The sequence below is a fragment of the Triturus cristatus genome, chromosome 2_2 (genome assembly GCF_964204655.1).
Source record: "Triturus cristatus chromosome 2_2, aTriCri1.1, whole genome shotgun sequence".
NCBI lineage: Eukaryota > Metazoa > Chordata > Amphibia > Caudata > Salamandridae > Triturus > Triturus cristatus.
Window position 1 is genome coordinate 1,260,405,424 of NC_140582.1, and position 26,820 is coordinate 1,260,432,243.

The 26,820-nt window shown below is 47.4% G+C and overlaps 1 protein-coding gene across 1 annotated transcript in view; it reads left to right on the forward strand.

The window, feature by feature from the left end:
- LOC146863552 (CD5 antigen-like) overlaps positions 1 to 16,870 on the forward strand; it is a 1,073,239-nt gene extending 1,056,369 nt beyond the window's left edge. Inside the window, exon 7 of the mRNA XM_085643018.1 lies at positions 16,181 to 16,870. Within this exon, the coding sequence (XP_085499144.1) occupies positions 16,181 to 16,713 (533 nt within the window). The 3' untranslated portion in view covers positions 16,714 to 16,870. The remainder of the gene's footprint in view (positions 1 to 16,180) is intronic.
- The last annotated feature ends 9,950 nt before the right edge of the window (positions 16,871 to 26,820 follow it).

A 26,820-nucleotide genomic window follows, 5' to 3' on the forward strand; every position in this document is an offset into this window, starting at 1 on the left:
AAGGGAAATGACACGTCGAAGGCAGATGGCCCCGCTCGGGACTCATCTTGCCGTGCTAGCCTATTGTTTCAGTCATGCATGCATTGGACACGAGGTCTTTGATCCTGCCATCAAGTTTCCTTTATTACTCCCGACACTCTTCTTTAACCTGTTGTGCATCCTTGTCCTTTCTTTGCATCTGTTCTTGTCCTCTCTCCTAATGTGTTTACGGTCAGAATGGAATGTGTTTTATTGCGGGGTAGATATGTTTTTTACAGTTGGGAACCGGCAATGCTGCTGTAATTATGTTCTGGCCTCCTGAAACATGAACACGACTCTTTTGAAGTTTATTGTGGGAACTGAGTTGTAACCTTTGTTCGCCATACTGTGCAATGGCAAAAACGTGTATAAAAGGAGCGATCCACTTTTGCAATTTGAAGCAGTCTCCGAGAACCTACGCATTGTGTACTTCTTGTGATTTCTGTATCCCTGCAGTAAATAAACGCTGATCTCTGACGTCGCTAGAAGTGTCCCGTGTCTCTGTGTTTTGTACGCCAGAACAGGTAACCCACGAAGGTTTCAGGTGTTGTCCCCTGGCACCGCTGAGTCTTAGAATAACCCAGTCCTTCAGTTGGCGCCCAACGTTGGGCGACATCAGCGGTACCGGTCCAAAGCCCGACGATCGTGAGGAACTTCGTGTGAAATCTCCGAGGGAAGGTGCACCCCGCTTCATCGATCCAGTTGTCGAAATAAGTGGCCCGACATCTTTTCCCGCGAAGATCCCCGCCTCCTGACGGCTGCGACGGACTGATGCCCTGCCTGTCGACCTGTTTTGGCGCCTGGCGTAGTCCTTTGTACGGCAAGACGATAGACGGGCCTTCCTGGTGACGCCATTGCTCTTTCAGTTAAGTATTTGTGGGTCGCTCCCAGTGTTCCTTTGTTGTTCGCATGGTTCCATAGCATTTGTGGTTCTTAGTTGTTGGGTTTTATTTGACGATTGCAATTGCCAAAACCGAGGGTCTCGCATTTTTGTGCGAGGACATCATAATTCGATAGCCCTTGAAGTTTGTAAACTCGGTTAGTGTGCACGATGCCTGGCCGTAGTACTTTGTTTGGGTTTCTTAAATGTTGCAGAATGGATTCCCGGCTGGAGGATTCATGTCCGATACCTCCGGTTGGAACTCCAATTTATGAGCTCTATAGTCGCCATGGCGTGGGTCCTATCGTATATAACGCATATTGGGTCCGTTATACTAAAAATGATGGTGTTCTTAGTTGGCCATCACATGGTAGTTTCGAAACTGCCGTTTTAGATAATTTGGAAGCTAAACTGTTTAAAAAGAAGGCTAGGCCAGCCATGTTTGATTCCTTCCGGTTATGGCGTAAAGAGGCCAAGCAGAAAGAAATCAAACAGAGTAAGAAAAATAAGAGAGAAGGTGTCATTACGGTGATGCGAAATGCTGAACAGTATCAGCGAGACAAAGATGAGAAAGAGCAGGAAGTTAGTGCTCGACTTCATCATATGGCGGTGGATAAGTGTTACCCGGTGTTGCCGTCTAATGCTGATAAGACGGGAGAAGAAGTGATAGAAGATTCGCTCCTATCTTATTTGTTGAAATCACCACCTCCATATGCTCCAGATACTGTGGGTCCTATGATTCTTCCTATTCCTCAACCTGCTGTTTTGGCGGCTGCTGGTCAGCCCGTCGTTCCTCCCGCTCTCCCGAATCCTCTTGTGCCGCAAATTGTCCATCCTCCTTTACCGGCTTCTCTTCCTACTGCGCATTTCCCAGCCCCTCCTCAGCCTGTCGTTCCCGCTACTCCTGGTGCCGCGTCCACCTCTACTGTTTCCACTCCTACTGTTGTTGCTCCTGTGCCTTCTTCTTCTTCTCCTTCTGTTCGTAGCCGTCTCCTGAATGCTGTTGCTACTCTTTATTCTCCGCTTTTTGGGCCAATACTTGGATCGACTCTTTCTGATGTTGCTCAGAGGCGCAGCCAGCTTCCTGATGGTAGGGAACGTGAATCCTTGGTAAAAATGGCATGTAAATGGATTCGTAATCCTGTTAAGTACACTTCGCGTATAGTGTTTGAAACATTTTCCCAGTTTAATGCGCCCACACAACGATTCGTGTTTGAGGAAATGTGTAAATCGTTGAGGGAAGAATGGGATCATGATGTGGTCGACAATGTGGTCGACAATGTACCGTCTGAGGTTTCTGAGCTCCAGCATCAATTTACAACTGGTGTGATTGTAGGTGATAAGGTTCGAGCTGCTCTAGAACGTCTGTTATCCTTTCGATGTACAGTGCAACCTCGAGCGTTGTTTAAAGACGAGACCGAAGAGTGGATGGCAAAACCTGGTCAATATCCTATGCGAGAAGTTCCCCCAGTGTGGATGCCAGGTGATCCTAATGCTAATCCTGCTGTCCCAGGACGTTTTCAGAGAGTGTGGATACACCTCCCTTGGAAGCGATCGGAAGTTTTGCAGGTGAAGCAAACTTTGCCCGATCCTCGTAAAAATCCTGCAGGTTATTATAAGGAGTTGTCCCAACTAGTGGATGCTACTGTTATGAGTCTTGCTGATATCGACATGTTGTTTGGCAATGTAGTGCCTCAGCCGATTTGGGCGAAAATTCGTCACGAGAACCACGCGGCTGAGTTAGGCGGTGACTGGGCTGCCCTTACGGCGGCAGACGCCCAGCAAGTTGGTGGGGCTAAACCTGAACAGCTTATTGTGGATTTGCCCCAGAGGATAATTACTCTTATGAAAACGCTTATGCCAGCAATGCGCGTCAATTGGGACAAATTGTCCGTGTGTAAGCAAAAGAGGGATGAGAGTGTCTCCGATTTCTTTACGAGATTTGAGGAAGCATTTGTTGATCATAGTGGTCAGGACATGAGTTCGGAGGGTGGTCAGCGGTTGTTCGTTGATAAATTTGTGTCGAACTTGTTGCCCGAACTCAGCAACAAGTTGAAGAATTCTGAGAGTTCGTGGGCTGTTTATACCACTGCTCAAATATTGGCTACGGCCCAATATTATGAAAACAGAGAAAAGGAAGAAAGTGAACGTGCAGATAAGAAAACGAAGGATCTTAAAACTAAGGTCTTATTGCAGCAAGCGTATCCTCCGCGCTCAAATTTCAATGACTCGCAATAGCCAAATCGCTCACAATCGCAGTTTCCCAGATCACAGGTGCGCAATGACTCTCCCGCACCTCGCTTTGTGTTGGGGTATAATCAATGTGCATATTGTCGAGGGGAGGGCCATTTGAAGTTTAATTGCCCAGTTCTACGTGATAGGAACAACGGTGTGTCGGCTCGAGGAGGTCGTAGTGGTCCTCAACAAGCTTCACGTGGTAGAGGTCGCGGTGTTACTCAGACTCAGTCTGAGCGTTTTGCGACTTCGTCAGACTCGCAGAATTGTTTCGATCGACGCTATCTCTCGTCTGGTAGATCTGCGCAGTATCATGTGGACGACTATTATGTCGAGCGCGATGTTGATACGGACGGTATCTACTAGGACGGCCATAGACAAAGGAAGGGAGAAGTATCAGTTCCGGTAGATCAGAGAGGGCCTTATGTCGCAGTTGCCACATTGGGCTTCGTTGAGCCTTTTCTGTTGGACACTGGTGCAGCAAAAAGTTCCATCATGCGTTCAAAACTCCCTGGCGCGCCTTTGTCTGGCTTAACGAATGTTTCCGTTGGATTCTCTGGCGCCCCCGTTAGCAATCCGGTTTCTAGCCCCTTGCCCCTTACGATTGGGTCTCATGAGTTAGAAGCTCCTTTGATTTTGACTACTGGTTGTGGTGAGAATCTTTTGGGCTTGGATTTGTTGAAAAGATTACATGCGACTTTGTACTGCTCTCCTACGGGAGTGGAGCTTACATTGGGTCAGAGAGTGATTTCCCCTATGTATCTATCGATCGACAAGCTCCCACCGGAATTGAGTTCTCTTCCGGCTTCTTTGTGGGCGACAGGTCCCAATGATGTGGGCCTGCTGGAAATACCACCTTATGTTGTTCAATTGAAAGTTGATGCGCGATTACCGCGCATACCCCAGTATCGTATCTCCCTTGATGGTGAATGGGCACTATTAGCGATCATCTATGATTTGATCGATAAAGATGTTATTGAGGAGACACGAGGTAACGTGTGTAATAGTCCTGTGTTGCCTATTCTGAAGCGAACAGATCCCTCCAAGCCCCCTGTGTACCGTCTAGTTATTGACTTACGGGAGGTAAATAAAATTGTTGTCCCGCAGTTTCCTGTGGTGCCGAACATTACAGCTTTACTGACTCTGATTCCAGCCTCTGCATCATGGTTCTCGGTCATTGATCTGAAGAATGCGTTCTTTAGCATTCCAATTGCTGAGGAAAGTCGAGATTTGTTTGGTTTTTCATTAGGTGGTCGTAGCTTCCGGTTCAAACGTGCACCTCAAGGCTACTGTGAGAGCCCATCAATCTACAGCCAAGCTCTCAAGAGCCAACTTGATGCATTCGTGCTGCCAGCTGGTGTGGCCTTGATTCAGTATGTTGACGATCTGTTGGTAGCTGCAGACACTGAACAAATTTGCAAGACTGCTACTGTGGCACTGTTGCAGCATCTATGTGACTTACACCACAAGGTGTCACCTTCTAAATTGCAATATTGTTGTCAAGAAGTTACCTATCTAGGTCACTTATTGTCAAAGGCGGGAAGGAAGTTGACCCCTGAAAGAATCGCAGCAATTGCCCGAATGACTGTGCCGACGACTCAGAGAGACGTGCGTGCCTTTTTAGGTATCACGTCATACTGTAGACAGTGGATTCCAAATTTTTCACTGTTAGCAAAGCCATTGATAGCTCTTACGTGCAAGTATGTTTCGACTCCTTTGCCATGGACGGAGGAATGTCAGAAAAGTTTTTCTGAACTTCGTGATGCGTTGTGTTCGGCTCCTGTGTTAGGTACTCCTGATTACAGCAAGCCATTTACACTATACGTCCACGAGAGGGAAGGTTGTGCGTTGAGTGTTTTAACGCAACAATTTGGTGACAAGCAGCGCCCATGTGCATATTTTTCCTCGACTTTAGACCCGGTAGCTAGAGCGTTGCAGAGTTGCTTGAGGGTGACGGCGGCAGCTGCGGCGTCTATTCAACAATCCGCAGGTCTTGTCATGGATAATATGCTCATAGTGATGGTTTCCGCATGCAGTTGATACTCTTCTGAATCGTACAAAAACTCAACATATGACGAGTGCAAGGTTGTCTGGGTACGAGCTGACCCTTTTGGCAAGTCATATACAGATCAAGCGTTGTAATGTACTGAATCCGGCGACATTGTTGCCCAGTAATACGGAATCAGATGATGTACCACCACATGATTGTTATTTACGAACTGAGGAAGAAACAAAGGGTCGTGTGGACCTGAAAAACACTGCTTTGGCAGACCCTGATGGTACTTTGTATGTTGATGGTTCTTGCTTTAAATTGCCGAATGGCGATGTGACGACTGCGTATGCTGTAGTGACGTTGAGCACGGTTGTGGAAACTGCGAGATTGAATCAGAATTCAGCACAAGCGGCAGAGTTGATTGCATTGACAAGGGCATGTGTCTTGTCTAAGGGAAAGAGAGTGAATGTGTTTACCGACAGTCAGTACGCATTCGGGGTTGCGCACAGTTTTGGAAGACTTTGGAGAGAAAGAGGATTTATGACATCGCATGGGACGAAGATCCAACACGGGCAGCTCGTGAATGATCTTTTGGATGCACTTACATTGCCTAAACAAGTGGCGATTGTTAAATGTAGTGCACATCGGAAAGTGACGGATGATGTTGGTCGTGGTAATGCATTTGCGGATGAGATTGCTAAGGAAACGGCTAAGAATCTTACAACTCGAATGTACGTGACAAGTTCAGTGAGATGGCCGACGGAAACTGGTATGTGTGAAGACACTGTTGAGAGTGTGAAAGCAGTTCAAAACGAGGCAACTGAAGCTGAAAAGATCAAGTGGAAAGAAAGTACAGGAAGGTTGGATATGCATGGATGTTGGGTTGACTTGACGGAACGTCAGAGGTGGATGTTACCAGATGCGTACGTATTAGCTGTCGTGACGATGGCTCATGGGTTGTCACATATTAGTGCAAAAGGGATATGTAAGTTCTTGTCCCCTGTATGGAAGAATGAGGGTATTACTAAGTGTGCTGAGAGAGTGGTTAAGAATTGCATGGTGTGTTTGATGTACAATCCTGGCAAGGGCACCCCCACTCCACCTGGCCATTTTGCTCCCCCTGTTTGTCCCTTTGAGGTGATCCAACTGGACTTTATCCATATGGAGAGATGCAATAACCTGAAGTATGTTTTGGTTGTGGTTTGCCCGTTCTCTAGATGGATTGAGGCCTATCCTCTTAAGGATAATACTGCCCTGTCCACAGCGAAAATCCTGCTGAAGGAATACTTTCCTAGGTATGGAATGCCACGGATCGTGTGGTCGGATAATGGAAGTGAGTTTGTAGGAAGTGTGATGCAGAGTGTGTGTAAGGGCCTTGGAATCCGTCAAAAATTCCATAGCGCTAATCATCCTCAGGTAGCGGGTTTGGTTGAAGGGTACAATGGTACCCTGAAACTGAAACTTGCAAAAATACAAGCTTCCACTGGTCTATCATGGCCTGATGCCTTGCCTCTGGCTCTCCTATCAACCAGGGCGACTGTACACTCTCGAGTAGGGCTTAGCCCATATGAGATTGTGTTCGGCCGCCCTGCGAACATTTGGGGAGTCCCGAGACCTAAGGCCTTTGATAGTCTTGAGTATCCAATGCTAATTGATTACCTTCATGATTTGACCACTAAACTACGGTTGATCCATCAACAGGTCTTTGAAGCTCTACCGGCGCAGACAGAGGGTCCTGGACATCAGCTCCGGCCAGGCGATTGGGTCGTTACCCGAAATTTTGGTCGGAAACGTAACTTGGAGCCAAGATTCGTAGGACCCTTTCAAGTCTTGTTGACAACGAGGACTGCGGTTCGATTGGAGGGCCGGAAGAACTGGATTTACGCCGGCCACACGAAAAAGGTACCGATCCCCTCACCAACAGACGGTTGGGTGAGAACTGGGATTGCGGCAACGGAAACTGAGACTCCTTTAAACTTTGTGCCGTTTAGTGACGCTCAACCTGTAGGAGATGATCTGTCACTGCCAAACCCACTTGTGGAGTCATCAGTAGCAGAGAACCCAAGGTCCAACTCATTGTTCACTTTATCGAACACTATTGCGCCAGCTGAACAATTGTTTATAGAGCAAACTCGACCTGGAAGAAGTCGATACTTTCTTCGTTCAAGGACTAATAAAAATTAAGTCGTATATTTGTTTTTTTCCTCCTTTTCCGGTGCTATGAGCATTATGGACAATTACATCCTTTCTTTTTGAGTTTTTATGTGTTTTTCACTGCTAAAGAGATTTGTATTAAAACTGAACGTTTTGAGGAAAACCTACCATCCGGGTTACCGTAGGGCCGTGCGGGTACTCCTTTCTGTTTAGCAGGTTTCTGACGCTAGGTCAGTTACTTTTGTCGATTCCTGGGAACTCCTGGGGATTGATAATCGCTACTCAGAACGAAGTGCGTCAAGTACGTCATGGACGGTTTGTAGAGGATGGCATTCTCTAAGCTGTTGGAAGTAGAAAGGATGTCGGCGCAGAGATCAGAAATATATAGGATTGTACGAACAAAATGTTTTCGGTTTCAGGTATTCCTACTGTTTCTGACTGTATCTATGCTATTGGTGGGTGGAGTGTATTTTGGAATACAGTTGTTATTGCCTTCTGTTTCACCTACCCTTTCTCCTAAACTAAGCTCCATCACCACTGTTTCCCCACATTCTTTTCATCCTTTGCCTCAACACGAACGTGCGGAATTTATGAATAACTCCTTCGTTCAACTCCTACATCAGCATCAGTTGGTGATGAATACTACCAACTGTTGGGTGTGTGGGTTAATGCCACATACCATGGATAGGGGTATTCCGTATTTGGTCTTTCCTTACAGCTCCCAGGGTCCCGCTCGAGCATTCCAAACTATGTTTCGTAGTGCACTAGATTCCTACACCAGTCGAGAGCCACGCTCTGTTAATTTTGGTCCTGGTCCATACCACAAGTCTTTGGCGATAGCGATAGCGGATTTAGATAGAGATGTTTTTGATGCATCGCTTATCCCAGATGAAGAGGTGCAAGCCTATAAGGATCTGAGTGAGGCTGAGTATAGTGTTTCAGTGGGTGATAGACAGCTTAAGAGCTCGTCCCCAATATGGATTGTACCACACCTCGGTAATTTCTGCTTGAAAGGTTTGGGTCGAAATCCGAGAGCACAACTTGGGAACAGTGCTTGTACTGACACGTATGTCCTACCGATGCTCTCCTCCCCTGTTTTCCTGACTGCTAAGGGCACTTATTTCATATGTTATGAACGCGCATATACATGGTTACCCCGTGATTTTTCGGGTACCTGTTATATTGCGAATCTTTTACCACCGACTTTTACAGTTGCCTCAGACTATCACAAGACTAGAGTTGTGAGAGGCGTTATTAGCAAAGAGGATACTGCCGGTCAAGAAGCAGGAGATTTCTTTAAGGGTTTCCTGCCGTTTTGGGGACCTATGGTTAATAGTAGGAACCTAAGACAGTTGACCCGTGTAGTCGAGTCGACTGCTAATATTACCGCGAGTGCCCTTGGTAACTTAACAGCTGAACTTCAGGCGGATAGACTCATGACGTTGCAGAACCGGATGGTTCTAGACGTCGTTCTCGCAGATAGAGGTGGTGTGTGTAAAGTTATCCATTCGAGCTGTTGCATTTTCATTCCTGACAATGCTCCAACTGTCTACCAAGCCATCTCAAAGTTGCACAAGATTTCCGAGTCCATACATGTAGACGAAGGTAATTGGACACTTCTAGGATGGTTTTGGGGTTTGATATCCACTTGGGGTTGGAAAATTCTGATGATCGTAGGGGTTGTTGTAACGTTTCTATTCACGTGTTGTCTTTGTGTACAGTGTGGTCCTGCCTTATGTGGCCTTTGTGCTACAACGTGTATAAGACGGCCATCTGTTACCAAGGAGACATTGAGGAGCAGAATGATGTTCCAGCAGCAGGTGAACGATCTGATGAATATTGAAATCGATTCCGATCTTGACTAGTGCTTGCCTACCTGAGGGCAAAAGGAGCGTCTGAGGTTCCGTGTGAGACGGAACGACACTTTTTGAGTGGTGACGAATATGGATGAGTTTGGTGTCTACGAACCGCAAATGACGAGTATAGTGGGTGTACGCAGTTTCGCTACGCAACCACGTATGGTTCGTCTCATTTTTGGGTTTGTTCATCCGAACCCTCGGGTTCCATTTTAGATACAACATCCATTTTGTTTCTTGCCCTCAAGTAGCCAGCGAACGGACGTTGCCCGCTTCGTGACCCTGGGACTCCCAAGCTTACATGAGGGACAAGTGTTTCTTTGAGGGTGACTTTTACGATAAGGGAAATGACACGTCGAAGGCAGATGGCCCCGCTCGGGACTCATCTTGCCGTGCTAGCCTATTGTTTCAGTCATGCATGCATTGGACACGAGGTCTTTGATCCTGCCATCAAGTTTCCTTTATTACTCCCGACACTCTTCTTTAACCTGTTGTGCATCCTTGTCCTTTCTTTGCATCTGTTCTTGTCCTCTCTCCTAATGTGTTTACGGTCAGAATGGAATGTGTTTTATTGCGGGGTAGATATGTTTTTACAGTTGGGAACCGGCAATGCTGCTATAATTATGTTCCGGCCTCCTGAAACATGAACACGGCCCTTTTGAAGTTTATTGTGGGAACTGAGTTGTAACCTTTGTTCGCCATACTGTGCAATGGCAAAAACGTGTATAAAAGGAGCGATCCACTTTTGCAATTTGAAGCAGTCTCCGAGAACCTACACGTTGTGTACTTCTTGTGATTTCTGTATCCCTGCAGTAAATAAACGCTGATCTCTGACGTCGCTGGAAGTGTCCCGTGTCTCTGTGTTTTGTACGCCAGAACAGGTAACCCACGAAGGTTTCAGGTGTTGTCCCATGGCACCGCTGGGTCTTAGAATAACCCAGTCCTTCAGGGGGACTCTGCACCCACCCCTCCTATGTCTGGGCACTGCTGGGAGTGATAGGCACCCACACCTCCTATGTCTGGGCACTGCTGGGAGTGATGGGCATCCACCCCTATGTCTCTGTCCACTGTTGTGGATTGTAGCACGACACCCACCCACCCGCCTGCACCCTTGGTGCAGTACACTGCTCACCTGGGCATCAACCCCCCCCAATATACTGTTCAGATGCTGCACCAGGCACTATGACATCATTCGTGGCATGTAGCCATGTTTCAATGTTATACTGGTGCCCTAGGGGTAGGCGTGGTACGACCCGTACCCACGCTCTGCAGGCCTGGGTACGGCCCGTACCCATGCCTTTGGAACATGGGTACGGTGCGTACCCCCATTGTTGGGGTGCCGTAGGGGTACGCACCGTACCCAGGCCTTCAGAACGTGGGTACGGGCCGTACCGCCATTGTTGAGGTGATGTAGGGGTACAGCTCGTACCCACGCCTTAGGAGCGTGGGTACGGGTCGTACCAAGCGTACCCCTACGTCACCCCAACAATGCTGGAACGGTCTATACCCAGGCCTTTAGAACGTGGGTACGGGCCGTACCGCCATTGTTGGGGTGACGTAGGGGTGGGCGTGGTATGACCCGTAGCCACGCTCTTAAGGAGTGGGTACGGTACGTACCAGAATTGTTCGCGTCAACATCCACTACCGTTGTGGCGGACTCAGGCGTTGGTGGACACGCCCCCACCACCTCGAAGTGACCAGGCCCTGGAGGTCAGGTATGTCCAGGGAATGTGTGATTTGTGACTTGGGTGGGGGTTATGTCACCTGCCCCTGCCCCCCCCCTTTGCCCCTGGGTGTTGTTCTGACCTTCTGCGGCGTCTGCGTCGGTTCCTGTAGAGCAGGTGGACTGCTATGAGGGCCGGGATGACACGTAGGTTTGGGTCCATGGCTGTCCATCGCATACAGGTGCTCCTTGTGAGCGTCGTCCTGCTTTCCTGGCAGTTTTTGGCTGCCAGAAAATATAATCCGTGCGGGGTGACGTCGGTACGGATCGTACTTCCTGGTTCGTGAAACGCAGCCCGAATGCGTCCGGACGTCACGTTGGCGCTGTCCCGTATCACATTTGTCTGTATTTTTTCGTCGGTCGGTGTTTTGTACGATTCGTACAGAAATAGTGTTTCCGTACGGATCGTACTTTGTAATGTTTACTTACCGGGTACGAGTCGGACGGAGAAAATGCTCCATCCGACGGTTCGTACCCGGTTTCTCCAGGATCGGAATCGGCACCTTACTATTGGGACGTTGCCCAATTTTGGAAGGTCTCCTGGTGATGAACGAAGGTTGTTCTCTAAGTCAGCTGTGTAGATGTTGAATAAACAGAGAGCCAGAAAGCACACCTGTTTTAAGCTGTTGATGTTTGAAATTTTATTAGTTAGACTTCGCCCGTCCAATTTTTTTATTTGGACCCATGTTTGTGAGTAAAGATTGATGATTGCCTCTAATAATGTTGTAGAAACTCCCCAAGATTTCATTTTCGCCCCTAGCTTGGATCTGGGCACTTTATCAAAGGCTACTTTGAGGCTTACAAAGCAGGCATAGAGGACGTTTGATTTGGCGATGGCTTGATTGGCCAGGAGGGTGACTGCCGATATGTTCGTTAAAGTGCCGACCCCTGCCCTTAATCCTGTTAGTGTTTTCTGAGACATACAAGGGTTCTGAGCGTGCAATCTCACCCATTTTTGATGCCTCAAGGGAGCCTGAGCAACTGAGCGACCGTTCTCAAGCAGGAGCACCAGACGAGTCACTCAACCACCACTATCCACAACTGATGGCAGATGTGAGCCCCAAACAGACACACTCGATAACTTCCCTCATGAAGAGGGAAAGAAAATGCCTGAGGAAAGCAAGAAAAAGTTAATCAAACAAACAAGAGTCAAACGCACCGTCGCACTGACAAAAAAATTGGGAAAGATAACTTTGAACAAAGTATCAGGAATGCTGTCTGTATTATGTACCACTCCATTTCACTCACAAAAGAGGCTGCCGCCTCAAGAAGCCCCAAACAACAAAAAAGTGTAGCCTCACCAACAAGGAATATACAGCATATTAAATCCTTTGGAAGGGCGGGAACCAAACAAATTAACCACCCAGGTCTCCCAAAAAACAAACATCGTAATAACCCCCTGGGGTAAATTGAAGATTAGCTAGCAAACTCAGCCCACAGTAGGCTGACATCAACAGGCTAGCTGTCTCTGAGGAGAGGTGCAACAATAAAGAAGTCAAGACAAGAGCACACCCCCTGGGAGGCACAGAGGTCAAATCTGCCACAAACCTCCAAAGCACTCAAAAAAACGGAGCACAATACCACCCAAACTCAGCCCTACAGTATACAGTACTCAGAGCCCACCGAGGCATTAATAGAGACTCCAAGTGACCGAGCTAAACAACATACTGATTTTCCCAGAACATGCCATAAAAAGATGGAGCTAGTTCCACATTACATCTCGAGGGGAGCTCAATATTAAGACTACTTGAAGCCCTCCCAGCCATTAGCCACAGCAAATCTAGTGATCTGGAAAGAATCGAGTTCAAATCCAATCCCTGTCGAACTGGTCTAGAAATCACAACAGCGCCCTGCACAGATCACTCCTTTGTAGAACAGATCTGGCGGCATAGGGAGTCCTTTTCTAAATGGGGTATTGAGCAAAATAAGGCGTAGCATCTCCGCTACCCAAGCCCATTAAAACAGCCCAACCGAACAGTGGGCGTCCTAAAAGAAGCAAAAGGCCCCGATGAGTTCAGTGCAATGAAAGGCAATGGCCAAACAATTAGGAAAATCACAATCACAATACCACACTCCGAAGCTGCCAAACCCGAGGACAACTCGCAGGTGATCGCCTTAATCATAAACCATGGACCTGCATGAACAAAAGTGCACAAGGATTCCAAAAAAGCTCAGGGTTGCAAGATCTGCTCATGGAACGTGAACGGCTTAAGTTCAAAATTCGAAGATGCTGACTTTGTAGAGTTCATCCTACAGTATGACATACTTCTATTCTATTCTATTCTGATGTACTTTTAAGTTTTACATGTTCTGGTAGTGAAAAACTCTCAAAGTAATGTTTCACTACAGCAAGGCTTATATCTCCCATAGGATAATATTAGAATTACCACATTATATTTTATAAGTGTAATTTCCAATTAGGAAGAGATACAAATCCCAAATCTGGTGGCTCTATAATCACAATTTAAAATCACAGCTTATGATTTTAAATTGCCATGCTGAAAAGGCTACTTTTAGAAATGTGGAGTCTATTGCCTGTTTTTGACCACATGTCTGAAGTGAGTGACAGTTGGGCTTTGTATATTCCCTCTAGACTGCCACACACAATGGGAGCTTAGGTGTGACTTGATGGGCCATCAAGGCAGGATAGGAGGGAGGAACTGGGCCCAGTCTTACTTAAACTTAAATAGGCGGTGTTCTGTCCCCACACAAAGTTCTGCATTCCCCCTTGTATTGTTTCTGGAACCAGGGCAGGAAGGGCAGGGTCTCTGCGCACCTCAAGGGCATGTATTTGAAGTCTCTGCCACTTCAAAGGCTTTGCTGGGTATAAGTACTGGACCTCTGAAACCGCCACTTCAGTACACTTTTGGACATGTGAAGACTCTGCCAAGAAAAAGAACTGCTGAAGAACTGCCAGTCTGCTGAACTGTTGTTCTGCTGAACTCCTTCTATGTTGTGTTGCCCTTCAGCCTGCAATCATCTTGCCGTGTTGGGGGGACTGGAACTGCATCACTTGAACCCAGAGTAACTCCAAGAGCTAGCTGGCTGGCCTCCTGATCTGACGTCTCAGGGACATAAAAGACTTCCAACCACCCCGCCTCTACACCTGAACTCTGCCATCTGTGAGCCTACCCTGCCAAGTGGAGCCACCCTAGTCCTGGACTCTTGGAAGTGGGCCTCAGGTGTTTGCTCCAGCTGAACAGGCGCATTCCTTGCTGAACCAACGCATCGCTGAGTTGTGGGGATCGGATCTGATGCATCCCCGCTACCGCATGGATAGGAACCCACACAGCATCACTACTGCATGGATTGGACCTGACGCACTGCACAAGGCTCTTCCCGCTGCAGGGTCTTCATATTCCCATCAACGGCAGCCTTGATGACAGTGATAAATCTCTGTATTGGAGCTTTCCCTCTCACCGGAGCTGACACATTGCCTTGATTGCTCCACATATCCTTGACACTGGTCTTTGCCTTGCAAAACCCACTGACAGGGTACTCAACGCATTTTTCAACTTAAATCCACACAACGTTCCGCAACCTAGGATTAAGGTATTTTTGTTCAGTGGACCAAACTGGGACCTTGTATCCAGTCTGCGCTCCGTTTTGGTCGGCCTGAACTTTTGACTTTGTCCTGGTTAGGCTTGGGCGAAGCACTACGCTACGCTCGCGTAGTTTGCGAAGTTCGCGCTACTTCGCGCTACTTCGCACTACGCGAACTGCACGTAGCACAGTGCGAACACGCGTACACGCGTAGCGTAGCGTAGTGTTGCGTAGTGCTGCGGTCATTTTTTGCTTGCTCGCGGTCCTCAACGTCAAGTTGACGACCGCGAGCAAGCAAAATGACATCCTGGCGAGACTTTTTCCTTGTTCGCGATCGCGAGCATGGAAAATAAACCTCCCGGCGAGATTCCCAACGCGAGGAGGTCAGGTTTCTCATTGCGAGGGGTCGCGTATGCTCGCGACCGCTCGTGATGAGAAACTACCAGTTCGCGTTGAGAAAGCTGCAGCTCGAGTAAAAATCTACTCGAGCAGCAGAAAACTACAGCTCGCACTGTGCAAGATGCCATTTTCAATGATTGCACAGTGCCGGTTGCTTGTCCGCTCTGTGCAATCATTGAAAACAACATCTTGCACAGTGCGAACATGTTACTACGCAGTTCGCGAAGTGCTACGCGTAGCTCGCGTAGTGCGAACTTCACTTTGCGTAGCTTCGCGAAGCGCTTCTTCGCGAACTACGCCCACCCTTAGTCCTGGTCCGACATGACCAGATATCTTATTTTAGAGCTTTACTCTTCTTGCACTATTTTTACTTAAAACCTTTAAAAATTAATACTTCAAGTCGTTTTGGACTTCTTTAATTTATTAAAGTCAGAAGAATCTTTTTGTGTGGTGCTTTCTCTTTTTTACTGTTTAAAGTGTTGCACAAATACTTTACACTCTGCCTCTAAGTTAAGCCTGATTGATGTGTGCCAAGCTACCAGACGGTGAGCACAGTTAATTTAGGCTTTGCCCGACACTTAACCTGACTAGGAGTGTGGTTTCTGTTTGATTAAGGTTCATACTATAGTCAACCAACAACCCAATTTCTAATAATCCTCCCCATAATTACATGTAATGTCCTGGTAATTATATCTAATTAGGCTAGAGGCAATTACACGAGTTACACCCAACCCTACTGTTGACCCTGTAAATTCAAATGTTGTACATCATGGATTTCTTGATATTTTTACATATATTTGTCTGCCAGTCCAATATGTAATGCTTAATGCTTTTGTGCTTGTTTCTTATAACTGTTAATAAATAGATGTTGTTATCGAGTGCAATGGATGAGTATTACATGTTTAGTGATGTAGTTGATAAATCACAGAAGTGGACTCTTCATGAAGGTAGCCTTCAGAGACCAAGCTAAGATTGGTCCATTCAACAAGCCTCTTAAAGCAGCAATGAGGATGGTCCTCATCTAAAACAAACACCATGTCACTTCCAGAGAGATATATTGACACTGAGGTAGATACCACAAAGAGTGGTTTGAGTGGGGAGGAAAGTTCTGGCTGTATCAAAATTCCCACCCAGTCTCTTGGTGAATAGGTGAAGCTAGAAGAGAGGGAGCCCCCTCAAAAGGAGCTCCACAGTGGTCTTCAGCACATGTGCATCTCAAAGTTCAAAAGTCTTCACTTCTCTCCGGGTGGGAGGATTACAGTTAGTGAACCCTCCAATTTATGTATCTGCAGTGTTTATGCGTTTGTGTCTACTTGTCTGCTGGTGGTGCTTGTAAAGTTCAAATTCAAGACTGTTTAACCCCCTTCTTCTCTTTCTAGAGTCTCTCTCCTTTGATCCAGAGACAGCACACTCTTACCTCGGCATCTCTGCAGATAGAAAGAGTGTCACCGGGCGTGATACGCCAAACAAAGTTACTATCAATGATAAGAGATTTCTACATTCCCAATGCGTACTGACATCACAGAGCTTCACGTCAGGACTTCACTACTGGGAGGTAACCCTGCCTCCAAGAATACCCAGAGGGCTCTTTAATATATTCTCCATGTCTTTCGGAATCGCTCTCTCGTCTGCTACAAAAAAAAACACCCGTGACATATTGACTCCTGGTAATGATATCTGGTACTTAGCACATTTTGGGTATCTTTGGAATGTGGAGCCAAGTCCACCACTAACAGAGAAAGTAAGGAAGACAATAAGAAAGTTTGGGCTTTACCTGGACTATGAGGAGGGGCTTCTCTCATTTTATGATGCTGAGACTCAGCAGCACCTCTACACATACACCATCACCTTCACTGAGAAAGTATTTCCTTGTGTGTGTGTTTACAGCAAATCAACTATAACACTGAATTAGCAATTAGGAGATAGGCTTGTAGAAATATATCTGCCTAATACAGCTGATAATAATTTGGCAATATTACTGGGATGGTGATGCAATACATTTTAAAGGAGCTGCTTCAATACCAAGTAGAAATATAAACATGTTTGATGCATCCCTGCACCTCCCTCCTACTCTCTGTGCTGGGGAACAACCATTACAACGCAACTTTTACAACGCACTGCCATTACAACGAAACTGTAACAACGCAAATGCTGTGACAACGCATGCCATTACAACGCAAGTCTTTACATCGACTTGCACTAGATGGCGTGCTAACATTAAAAATAGTGTAGTTTACTATCCAAACACCTTCCCTACTGCAACGTGGACTGGAGTTAGAATAGTAAATTACCCTTTTTTAATGTTAGCACGCCATCTACTGCAAGTCGATGTAAAGACTTGCGTTGTAAAGACTTGCATTGTCACAGCATTTGCGTTGTAAAAAATTTGTTGTAACAGCATGCGTTGTAAAAGCATGCGTTGTAACATCATACATCCCTCTGTGCTTCCCTCTGACTCTCTTTGCTTCCCTCTGGCTCACTTTTACTCTCCTTGCTTCCCGTCTAACTCTTTTTGCGTCCTCTGGCTCTCTTTGCCTCCCTCTTCTCTCTTTGACTTTCCTTGCCTTCCTCTGACTTTCTCTGTCTCCCTCTGACTCTCCTTGCCTCCCTCTGAGGCTCTTTGTCTCCCGCTGACTCTCTTGGACTCTCCTAGTCTCCCTTCTGACTCTCTTTGCCTCTTCATGACTCTCTGTGACTCTCTCTGGCTCTCTGTGACTCTCCTTGACTCCCTCTGACGCTCTATGACTCCCTTTGCCTCCAACTGACTCTTGTCTCCCTCTGACTCTGCCTGCTCTTCTTGCCTCATCTGGCTCCCTTTGACTATCCAAGCCTTCCTTCCCCTCTTCAGAGTTTCTTTATCTTCCTGACTCTCTTTTCCTCTCTTTGCCTCTTTCTGACTCTTTTTTAATCCCTTTTGCTCTCGCTGACTCTCCTTGACTTCCTTTGCCTCATTTGGCTCTCTTTGCCTCTCCGTGCCCCCTCTGCTTCTGTTTGCATCCCTTTCCCTCCTTCAGGGGATCTTTGCTTCCCTCACTCTGTTTGACTCTACTTGCCTCCCTCTGACTCTGTTTGACTCTCCTTGTCTCCCTCTGCCTCTCCTTGACTCCTATTGCCTCCTCTGGCTCTCTTTGACTCTCCTAGCCTTTTATTCCCTCCTTCTGAGTTTCTTTACCTTCCTGACTCTCTTTTCCTCCCTTTGCCTCCCTCTGGCTCTTTTTCACTCTCCTTGCCTCCTTCTGACTTTCTTTTACTCCCTCTTGCTGTCTCTGACTCTCCTTAGCTCTCTCTTGCTCTTTTTGACTCACTTTGCCTCCTCTGACTCTCTTTGAATCTCCTAGCCTTCCTTTCCCTCCTTATGAGGTTGTTTTCCTCCCTGACTCTCTTTTCCACCCTTTGCATCCTCTGGCTCTCTTTGACTCTCCTTGCCTCCTTCTGACTCTCTTTGATTCTCTCTGGCTCTCTTTGATTTCTCCACGCATCCCTCTGACTCACTGTGAAACCCTTTGCCTCCCATTGCCTCTCTCTGACTCTCTGTAACTCCCTTTGCCTCCCTCAGGCTCGTTTTGACTCTCCTTGCCTTCCTCTGGCTCTCTTTGATTCGCCTAGCCTCCCATTGTGTCCCTCTGTCTCCCTCTGACTGTCCTTGCCTCTCTCTGCCTCTCTTTGAGTACCATTGCCTTCTCTGACTCTGTTTGACTCTCTTTGCCTCCCATTGCCTCCCTCTGGCTCTCTTTGTTGGTTGTTATGGATTGACAATAGCTGGATCGAAAGCAATGAGGAAAGTATTTCTAGTTGGAGCAAGTCCTTATGTTGTGCTTAAGGCTTGTGTATCTTTGGGGTGGTTTATAGTGCAGACATTGGCTGCAGAGCGTTCTACACAGAACAAACAATGCATCAGGAGGTGTGCTAGCTTTCAGAATAGGTAAAGGCTAAAGACATAAATATAATTAAGTGTGTTTATAAGTGTTTGGGGATGTCACTTGAGGATAAGTGGAATTTAGGTGATAAGTGACCCCCTGCGGTATGTAAGGAGGACCTTGTTAGTCTGTGTGGATTTCTGTTAGAAAATAGTAGAACAAGGCCGAAGGCTGACTTCCTTTATCATGTTAGCTCTGAGAAAACTCTGTCCTTATGTGTGGTAATGGATGTAATGTGTTCCTTCTATCTCTTCCACACAACCACATGTTAAATCCACGGTCTCCATCCCTCTAATAAAAAGGATCTGAATGCAGAAATGAATGTGGAATTTGTATTCTTTAAACAGTTGCAATGAATAAACACTTCATTATAAACAAATAATGAATCTGCATTTAGAGGAAATTAAGTTAATAAAAACGGGTCTCTAATTTTGTTTACTCTCTACCTATGTGCTCAGTGACCTGCGTTTCTGTGTCTATCAGTCCTAACAGAAGGCAATGTGATGTGTTACTGTAGACTGGCTATGCCATTTTCCTATTACAGGTGGCTGGTGGTGTCAGACGTACAGTGTAATACCAATATTACAGAGCAGACATTCATTAGGCAGTGCAAGCTACCAGAACCTATACAAACAGACAGATAACAAGCTGAAGTTGGATTGGTGGTCAAATAGAAAATGGGTCAAACAAAGATCTTCCCCATTTGAAAGGTAGAATTATTTCAGAGCTGGGCCCTTAGGAGGAGAAGGCCACACTACCTGCAGTGGGCTCGGTCTAAAAGGAAAGGTTTCTCAGCTAGGTGAGCAGTGTAGTGGTGTGGAGGGCCTTGCAGAGAGTATCCTGAAGGTGATACCTGCCGGCAGGGAGAGCTAGTAATGATCCTGGCAGGTGAGGGTGATTTGCAAGAGCTGCTTGCAGGATGGCCTCGGAGGCAGAGTGGGGTGTTGGCTTCTCCCCATAAATTGAGTGACTGCCTGCTGTGGCATGGTCAGTGGAATGTATGCTCTTGTTAGGAGAATGGATTTAGAGTGGTCCATGCTCCATTAATCCTCATAGATGGCAGCCCCCTCAGTCACCTCTGGGGTACTCGTTGGTCTGTATAGTCAATGCCTGGTTGTCAGTGCACAACATATAGCAATCAATTAATCAGGGATTTGTGAGCGCCTCAAGGTTCTGGGGGGGGCGTGCAGCACCAAATCAGCCAAAGAGCCAGGTCTTGAGGCTCTTCCTGAAGGTGTGCAGAGTGGGGGAACGTCTGATGTTCAGCAGGAGTTTTTTCGAGGTTTTTGCCATAATGTAGGAGTAGTCTCTTCCACCTGTTCCGGCTCTGGGGATGCATGGGGTTTCGGCGAGGGTGAGGTCTGCGGTTGAAACATTGGAATTTCACTGTGGCTGAGTCACCTTCCACACAATGGTTAATCCGTGGCTATATCACTCTACCAGTCACGACTCTCCAATTTCAATTCTGTCTCCAGTACCATCCGGTAGGCAGGTATGAAGCGCTGGGAGAAGGGTACATATATGATTACTGGGAATTACCTACAGATTTAGGTGTAGGAATGAGGACACTGAATTTATTCTCAGTGGTTCAAACTGTGAAAGTGCTTTAAGTGGATCTCTTGTTTGCAAAGAGATTACACTCCACGGAGCCTTCAACGCTTTGGTTGCAAACTTGTCCTGTTATTTGAAGGGCTCCCCAGCTGCCGTGATTCATCCGGTGTTCGAGCTGGAGTGACTTGATGCTGAATGATCAAGGCTGCTGTGGGATGCGACCGGGCATCGCATATCTGGTCACAGTAAGCTCCAGGGTTACTTGTTGTATGGAAGTATTGTTTCCACCATACAGTTGGGGAGGCAACGCTATGGCATGTGTTGAAAGTTTCCTTTGTACAGTTTGATTCTCTGAGCAGACTGAAAGCCATGCTTTTTCAGAAAGATGTGGCCTTAACCTCAGCCCTAGAGACTTTTGATCTCCAGGTTGCATAGTCTTCATCTAACATGCAAGCAATAGTCCTTACAAACTTTCTACTACATTTTGGGGGAATGGTTCATCATATCTTTAACATATCTGATGCTGGAGGGGGGAAGTATAGTGAACCTTGTAGGAGAGTAGGGTCTGCTTTCTATGTTCACCCCCACTTTTTGCTTTTGCTTTACTGGTTTACGACTTAGATGTGGCTGTGGGCCTGCTAATCAGACCCACAGCCCTGCTGTTCTCTCTCTAAATTAATACTATGTACTTTAGGTGCTTAACCCATTTGGATAGGATCACCTTATTGGCCCCTGTACAGTGTACCCTAGGTACCCAGGGCATAGGTGTACCCTAGGCCTACCAGGGGCTGCAGCATGTATTGTGCCACCCCTGGCCTGGCCTTCCATTTTGACACAACTGGCTGATCACTCAGCTGGGGCAAGGTCGTGTAATCACCCCTTGCTTAGGTGTAGTATTCCTATACCTAACTTACATATAGACACATGTGTACCTATCAGTCACTCCTATGGCAGGCCTTGACAATCCTGGAGGCAGAGTGCTTGGTAACATGTGAGATGGTGCTCTAGCATGAGCTGAGCCTGTCTGCAGCTTTCGGAACCTTGTCCTTATAGCTGTTCTATGATATAGCCTACCATATACTCTTAAAGTGCCTTATAATCTTAGACGGTTATGGTAACTATGGTTTGGCTTTATCAAAACATGTCGTGTAAGGTGTCTAACACTCGGGAATAATACCCCCATGCCATTTCTGGACATGAGAATATTATTCCCCCCTTCTAGAGGGAAAGACATGTTAAAATCCTACTTCAACTGTTAGCCTCTGACCAGAGCCTCAGCATCACAAAATGGATGCTGCTGCCACGACACAAGTCTGACCTCCTGCTGCTGGGAGTGATCCCAGCCAGGGAGGCCTGGACAATAGGTTTCCTGCTTGGGGAGGTGCTAGCACCTCCCCAGACAGCCTTTAGTGTATTGGGGCAGGGTGGGCTGAAAGGAATGAGACATGCCTGGGGCACACAAGGTGTTCCTTGCATAGTCCAGTTCAAACCGGCGCTGGGGCACTCCAGCCCCAGCTCTGGCGCGAAACTGGACAAAGGGAAGTGGGTGTAACCACCCCCTCCCAGGTCCCACCCATAAGGCGTGACCTAGCAGGTATCCCAGCCCCCCAGATTAGTATAAGAGTGGGAGTTGGGCCTCGAGACTTTAGATTATCCTGAACCTGCAAAACTGAACAGAAACTCTGGACCTTCGACATTCGACGAAAGAAGAAGACTGAAGAATCTCCCTTGTAGCCAAGGAGTGGCTACCCTGTGCAAACAGGCACCATCAAGAGACTACCCTTTGCTTTGTGAAACGTTCGACGAGGAACCGACTGCAGAGCCCGACCAGAGCCTTGATTTCCAGACTTCTCCGACCCTCATCCACATCTGCAGCAGAGCTGGGATCCGTGGAGGCGACGAGCGACGTGGGACCGGCTACCTGGGAAAAGTGGCTAGTAACTTACAGCGCAGCTTCTGAGGTACCCTCGAAGTTGTGCACCGGGGATTGAGAAGCCCCAACCCCAAGCACCATCTGCACCGAAGACCAGCCCCCCACACTCCACGAGTCCTGCGTGGGGCCCTTCAGCATTTTCCTGCTTGCCGCGTCTGTCCGGTTGCTTGCCCGCTGGCTGGTGGCCTCTGTGACGACGCACCCTGAAATCTTCTGCGCTGGTTTGGCTCCTCCAGACTGGCTCCCGCTTCTCTGCAAAGAAGAAGCACCCCAGACCTTCCTGGTCTGCACCAGAAGCAAGTCCTTTGTTCTTCGTGGGTTCCGCTTGCCAAGGCTTGGTGAGTCCTAGTCCAACTTCGACGCCGCCGACAGCAAGAGCCTTCGTGGGACAGCTCGCCTCCTGGTCCTGGTCGTCCTCGACGCTTCCTGGTCCTCCTGGCTGCAGCGACAAGCTTCACCTTCACCTGCATTCTTCACGACATCGCCTGGTTCCTTCCTGGTTCCACGTGGTCACTGGCTAGTGACCTTGACTCTGTCCCTTCTGCTTGCAGGTTTCCTCTCTTCTTGATCCCAGACTTGGGATCCACCGGACACTCTCCCCTGACTGCCTGTCAGCATCTTTCTTCAGGCATCCATAGGAGTCGACGACGAAAACGACGCATCTTCACCCCTATGCACCCGCAGCCTGTGGGCTAGGTAACTTGGGTACTCCGGTGCTCATCAGGATAGTGACTATCCTAGTGTCTAGTTTTCAAGTCTCAACTTCCTAGCTACTCCGGAAGTGTCCTAAATCTATCTATTTCTAAACTGTAACATTGCTATTGACTTTTACGCATTACGCGTGAGTGTTTCCACTCTGCACACGAATCCCGTGGGCCTCCCACTTCCTAACTAACGCTAGTGTAGTGTAGCCCCAGCGATTCCCTAGGCCTAGGCCTATTCTATTTCCGTGACAGTGGTTCTTATACCACTTATTTAGTATATGGTTTGCGTGGCCCCTAGGGCCTAACTGTATTACTTACCTGTGTGACTTACTGTATGCATTAATAAGACTGTGTTGTACTTACCTCTAAACTCATAAAGAGTGCTGAGGGTTTGCTTAGAATAAATACACTTTATTTTATATATATATCTGTTGTGGTGTCCTTTCATTTGGTATTCAAGGGATTATATATGGTATCACAGCTGGCTTCACATGCCATTCAGAGTTTAGCCTAAGACTGCTCTTGTCCATGCTACCACTAGGATAGCTGGTCTATAAGGTTGACTTTACAACCAATCACCATAAGGGTATTTGGACTGATATAAGGTGTACACTATAACTAGTGACATCATACATCAGGCCAACTTCTCACATTGGTGAGCAGCGGTTGGGATCTGAGCTTGCTGTTGTAATACCATTGTAATCTTGAGATACTAAATTGAAAGATCACACAGATATTGTCTAGGTACATATAACATAGATTATTATACTTAAGTCCTACTGGACTTTGTAGTTGTAGGTTGAAGGGAATAACACACCCTGACTACAACTACTAGAAAGGTTTAGTAGATACAACTAGTGTAGGTAGGTGCACACACCACACCCTCACTAGATCATGCCTCTGGGAGGAGATCAAGTAGATGCTCTCTAAGGAGGGGCAGGTCTGCAGAAGACCCCCTCTAGGTATGATACCTTAACATTCCAGGAGATGAGACAATTGTGTACCTCCAGAGGAATAAAACAGGGTGCAAACCCTACCCTCCTTCAGTTAAGACAACTCCTAGAGGAGTATGATGCTCAGAGGGCATCTCAGGAAGGTGCCCTAGGCACAGAGGAGGGTCTACCCACCACAGAGGAGTCAGATGGGGCTTCAGATGGGGAGGTAGACAGCCAGAGCCAAGTAAGGAGACTTAGCCAGGCTAACTTAAGTTTACATGGGAGTTTGCATGGGGTCCCCCCATACAGACCCACAAGTAGACATTCACAGAGAAACAGGAAGGACAGATCCCCTTCAGGGGAATCCATCCACTCCCATGTCTCAAACATCTCTAATGCTTCCTCTCACAGGGGAATGACTTCACCTGAGAGAAAGGAGCATGCAGCCAGAATGAGGGAGGCTAATCTGAGGATTCAGAGGGAAGAACTTGCCCTTGCCAAAGAGAAGCTTGCTCTGGCTAGAGAACAAAAGTTAAGTGGGTTAGAACCCACTGGTGGCAGCAACATTCCTAGAGATAGAGACAGGCACTATGATAATAGAAACCTGAGCAAGATTGTCCCTCCCTACAAGTGTGGGGATGACATCCACAAATGGATAACTGCTTTGGAGAGAGCTTGCAAAGTACAGCAGGTACCCCAAAGTCAGTGGGCAGCTATCTTGTGGCTCTCCTTCTCTGAGAAAGGAAGAGACAAGCTCCTCACAGTTAGTGATGAGGATGCAGATAATTACACTGTCCTGAAGAGTGCTCTGATTGATGGGTTTGGCCTAACCACTGAACAATACAGGTTGTTGTTCAGGGATACCCAGAAGACACAGACTCAGGACTGGACTGACTTTGTAGATTGTGCCACTAAGGCTCTGGAAGGCTGGCTAATGGGAAGTAAGGTTAAGGACTATACAGGATTGTATAATTTGATCATGAGAGAACAAATACTTAACAACTGTCAAAACCAGCTATTGCATCAACACCTGATTGATTCTGATCTGACTTCTCCCCAAGAATTGGGAAAGAAGGCAGATAGATGGGTCAGGACTAGAGTTAAGCAGAAAAACCAGAACCAGGGCGGTGATCAGAAAAAGGCAGACCAGAAGGGTAATGAGCAGAAACAAAAAGACCAGAAGTCTTCACCAGGCCCCCAAAAGGCTCAGGGGGAGGGTGGTTCCAAAAAGGATAAGAAGAAAGAAGGCCAAAAGAAACCATGGTGCAACTATTGTAAGTCCAACTCACATTGGTTTAGTGAGTGCACCAAAAAGGATAAGCCCCCAGCCACCATTGCCCCTAAGGCAACTGTACCCCCTAGTTCAGCTGTAAGTGGTGGTTCCCAGCAAAAGGGTGTAGTAGGGTTAACCCTGGGAACTGAGGAGGATTCTGGCCTAGTCAGAGTACCTACTCAGGCTGTCCTGATCTGTGATGGGGACTTAGCTTTGTCCTCTACTGTAGGCCCCAGTAACCTGGGCAAGTACAGACAGACACCTTTTATCAACCAAAGAATGGCTCAGGCCTACAGGGACACTGGAGCTAGTGTCACAATGGTGACACCTGCTTTTGTGGACCCTGGACAGATCATACTAGGTGAGAATTACCTAGTGACCAACGCTAGCAATGCCACTACCTCCCATAGTGTGGCTATTGTTAACTTCTCCTGGGGAGGGGTAACTGGCCTCAAGAAAGTTGTTGTTAGTTCAGACCTTCCTGTAGAGTGTTTACTGGGCAATGATCTTGAAACTTCAGTTTGGTCTGAAGTGGAGTATAGGACCCATGCAGAAATGCTGGGGATAGATGCACATGTCCTTGCTGTGACCAGGTCACAGGCCAAAAAGTGCAACACTGAACAAGTGCTGGATCCTGAAACTATGGACCAGTCACAATCCAAGAGAAAGAGCAGTAGGGTTAAGGCTGTGCCTTCCCCCCTGCCTCAGGTGGTGGATCAGCCCTCCCAGGAGGATGATTCTGAGAGCCCTGAAGGAACTGTCCTAGAAGAACTTGAACCTGATCAGGTTGAGTTTCTTGGGACAGGGGGACCTTCCAGGGCAGATCTGAGGCAGGCTCAATTAGACTGCCCCTCTCTTGAACCCCTCAGACAGCTGGCTGCTGCTGAGGCTGCAGGGAATGCTCAAGGTACCCATAGAGTGTATTGGGATGAAGGGCTACTGTACTCAGAGGCTAGAGACCCCAAGCCTGGTGCATCCAGGAGGTTGGTCATACCACTGAAGTTCAGAGGCTTCCTTCTAACCTTGGCCCATGATATTCCCCTTGCAGGACATTTAGGCCAGAACAAGACTTGGGACAGGCTTGTCCCTCACTTTCACTGGCCCCATATGTCAGAAGATACTAAGGAGTTTTGTCGCTCCTGTGTCACCTGCCAAGCCAGTGGCAAATCAGGTGGCACCACAAAGGCCCCCCTCATACCACTACCTGTGGTGGGGGTCCCCTTTGAAAGAGTGGGCATAGATATTGTAGGACCAATGGACCCACAAACAGCATCTGGGCACAGATTCATACTGGTGATAGTGGACCATGCCACCAGGTACCCAGAAGCAATTCCCCTGAGGACCACAACAGCTCCTGTTGTGGCAAGGGCCCTGCTTGGAGTATTCTCCAGAGTGGGCTTTCCAAAGGAGGTCATTTCTGACAGAGGTGCCAACTTTATGTCAGGATACTTGACTGCAATGTGGAAGGAGTGTGGTGTTAACTATAAGTTCACCACACCCTATCACCCACAGTGCAATGGGCTTGTTGAGAGATTCAACAAGACCCTAAAGGGAATGATAAAAGGATTACCAGACAAGCTTAGGCGAAGATGGGACATCCTTTTACCCTGCCTTCTGTTTGCTTACAGAGAGGTCCCACAAAAGGGGGTTGGCTACAGCCCTTTTGAGCTTTTGTTTGGGCATCCTGTAAGAGGACCCCTGTGTTT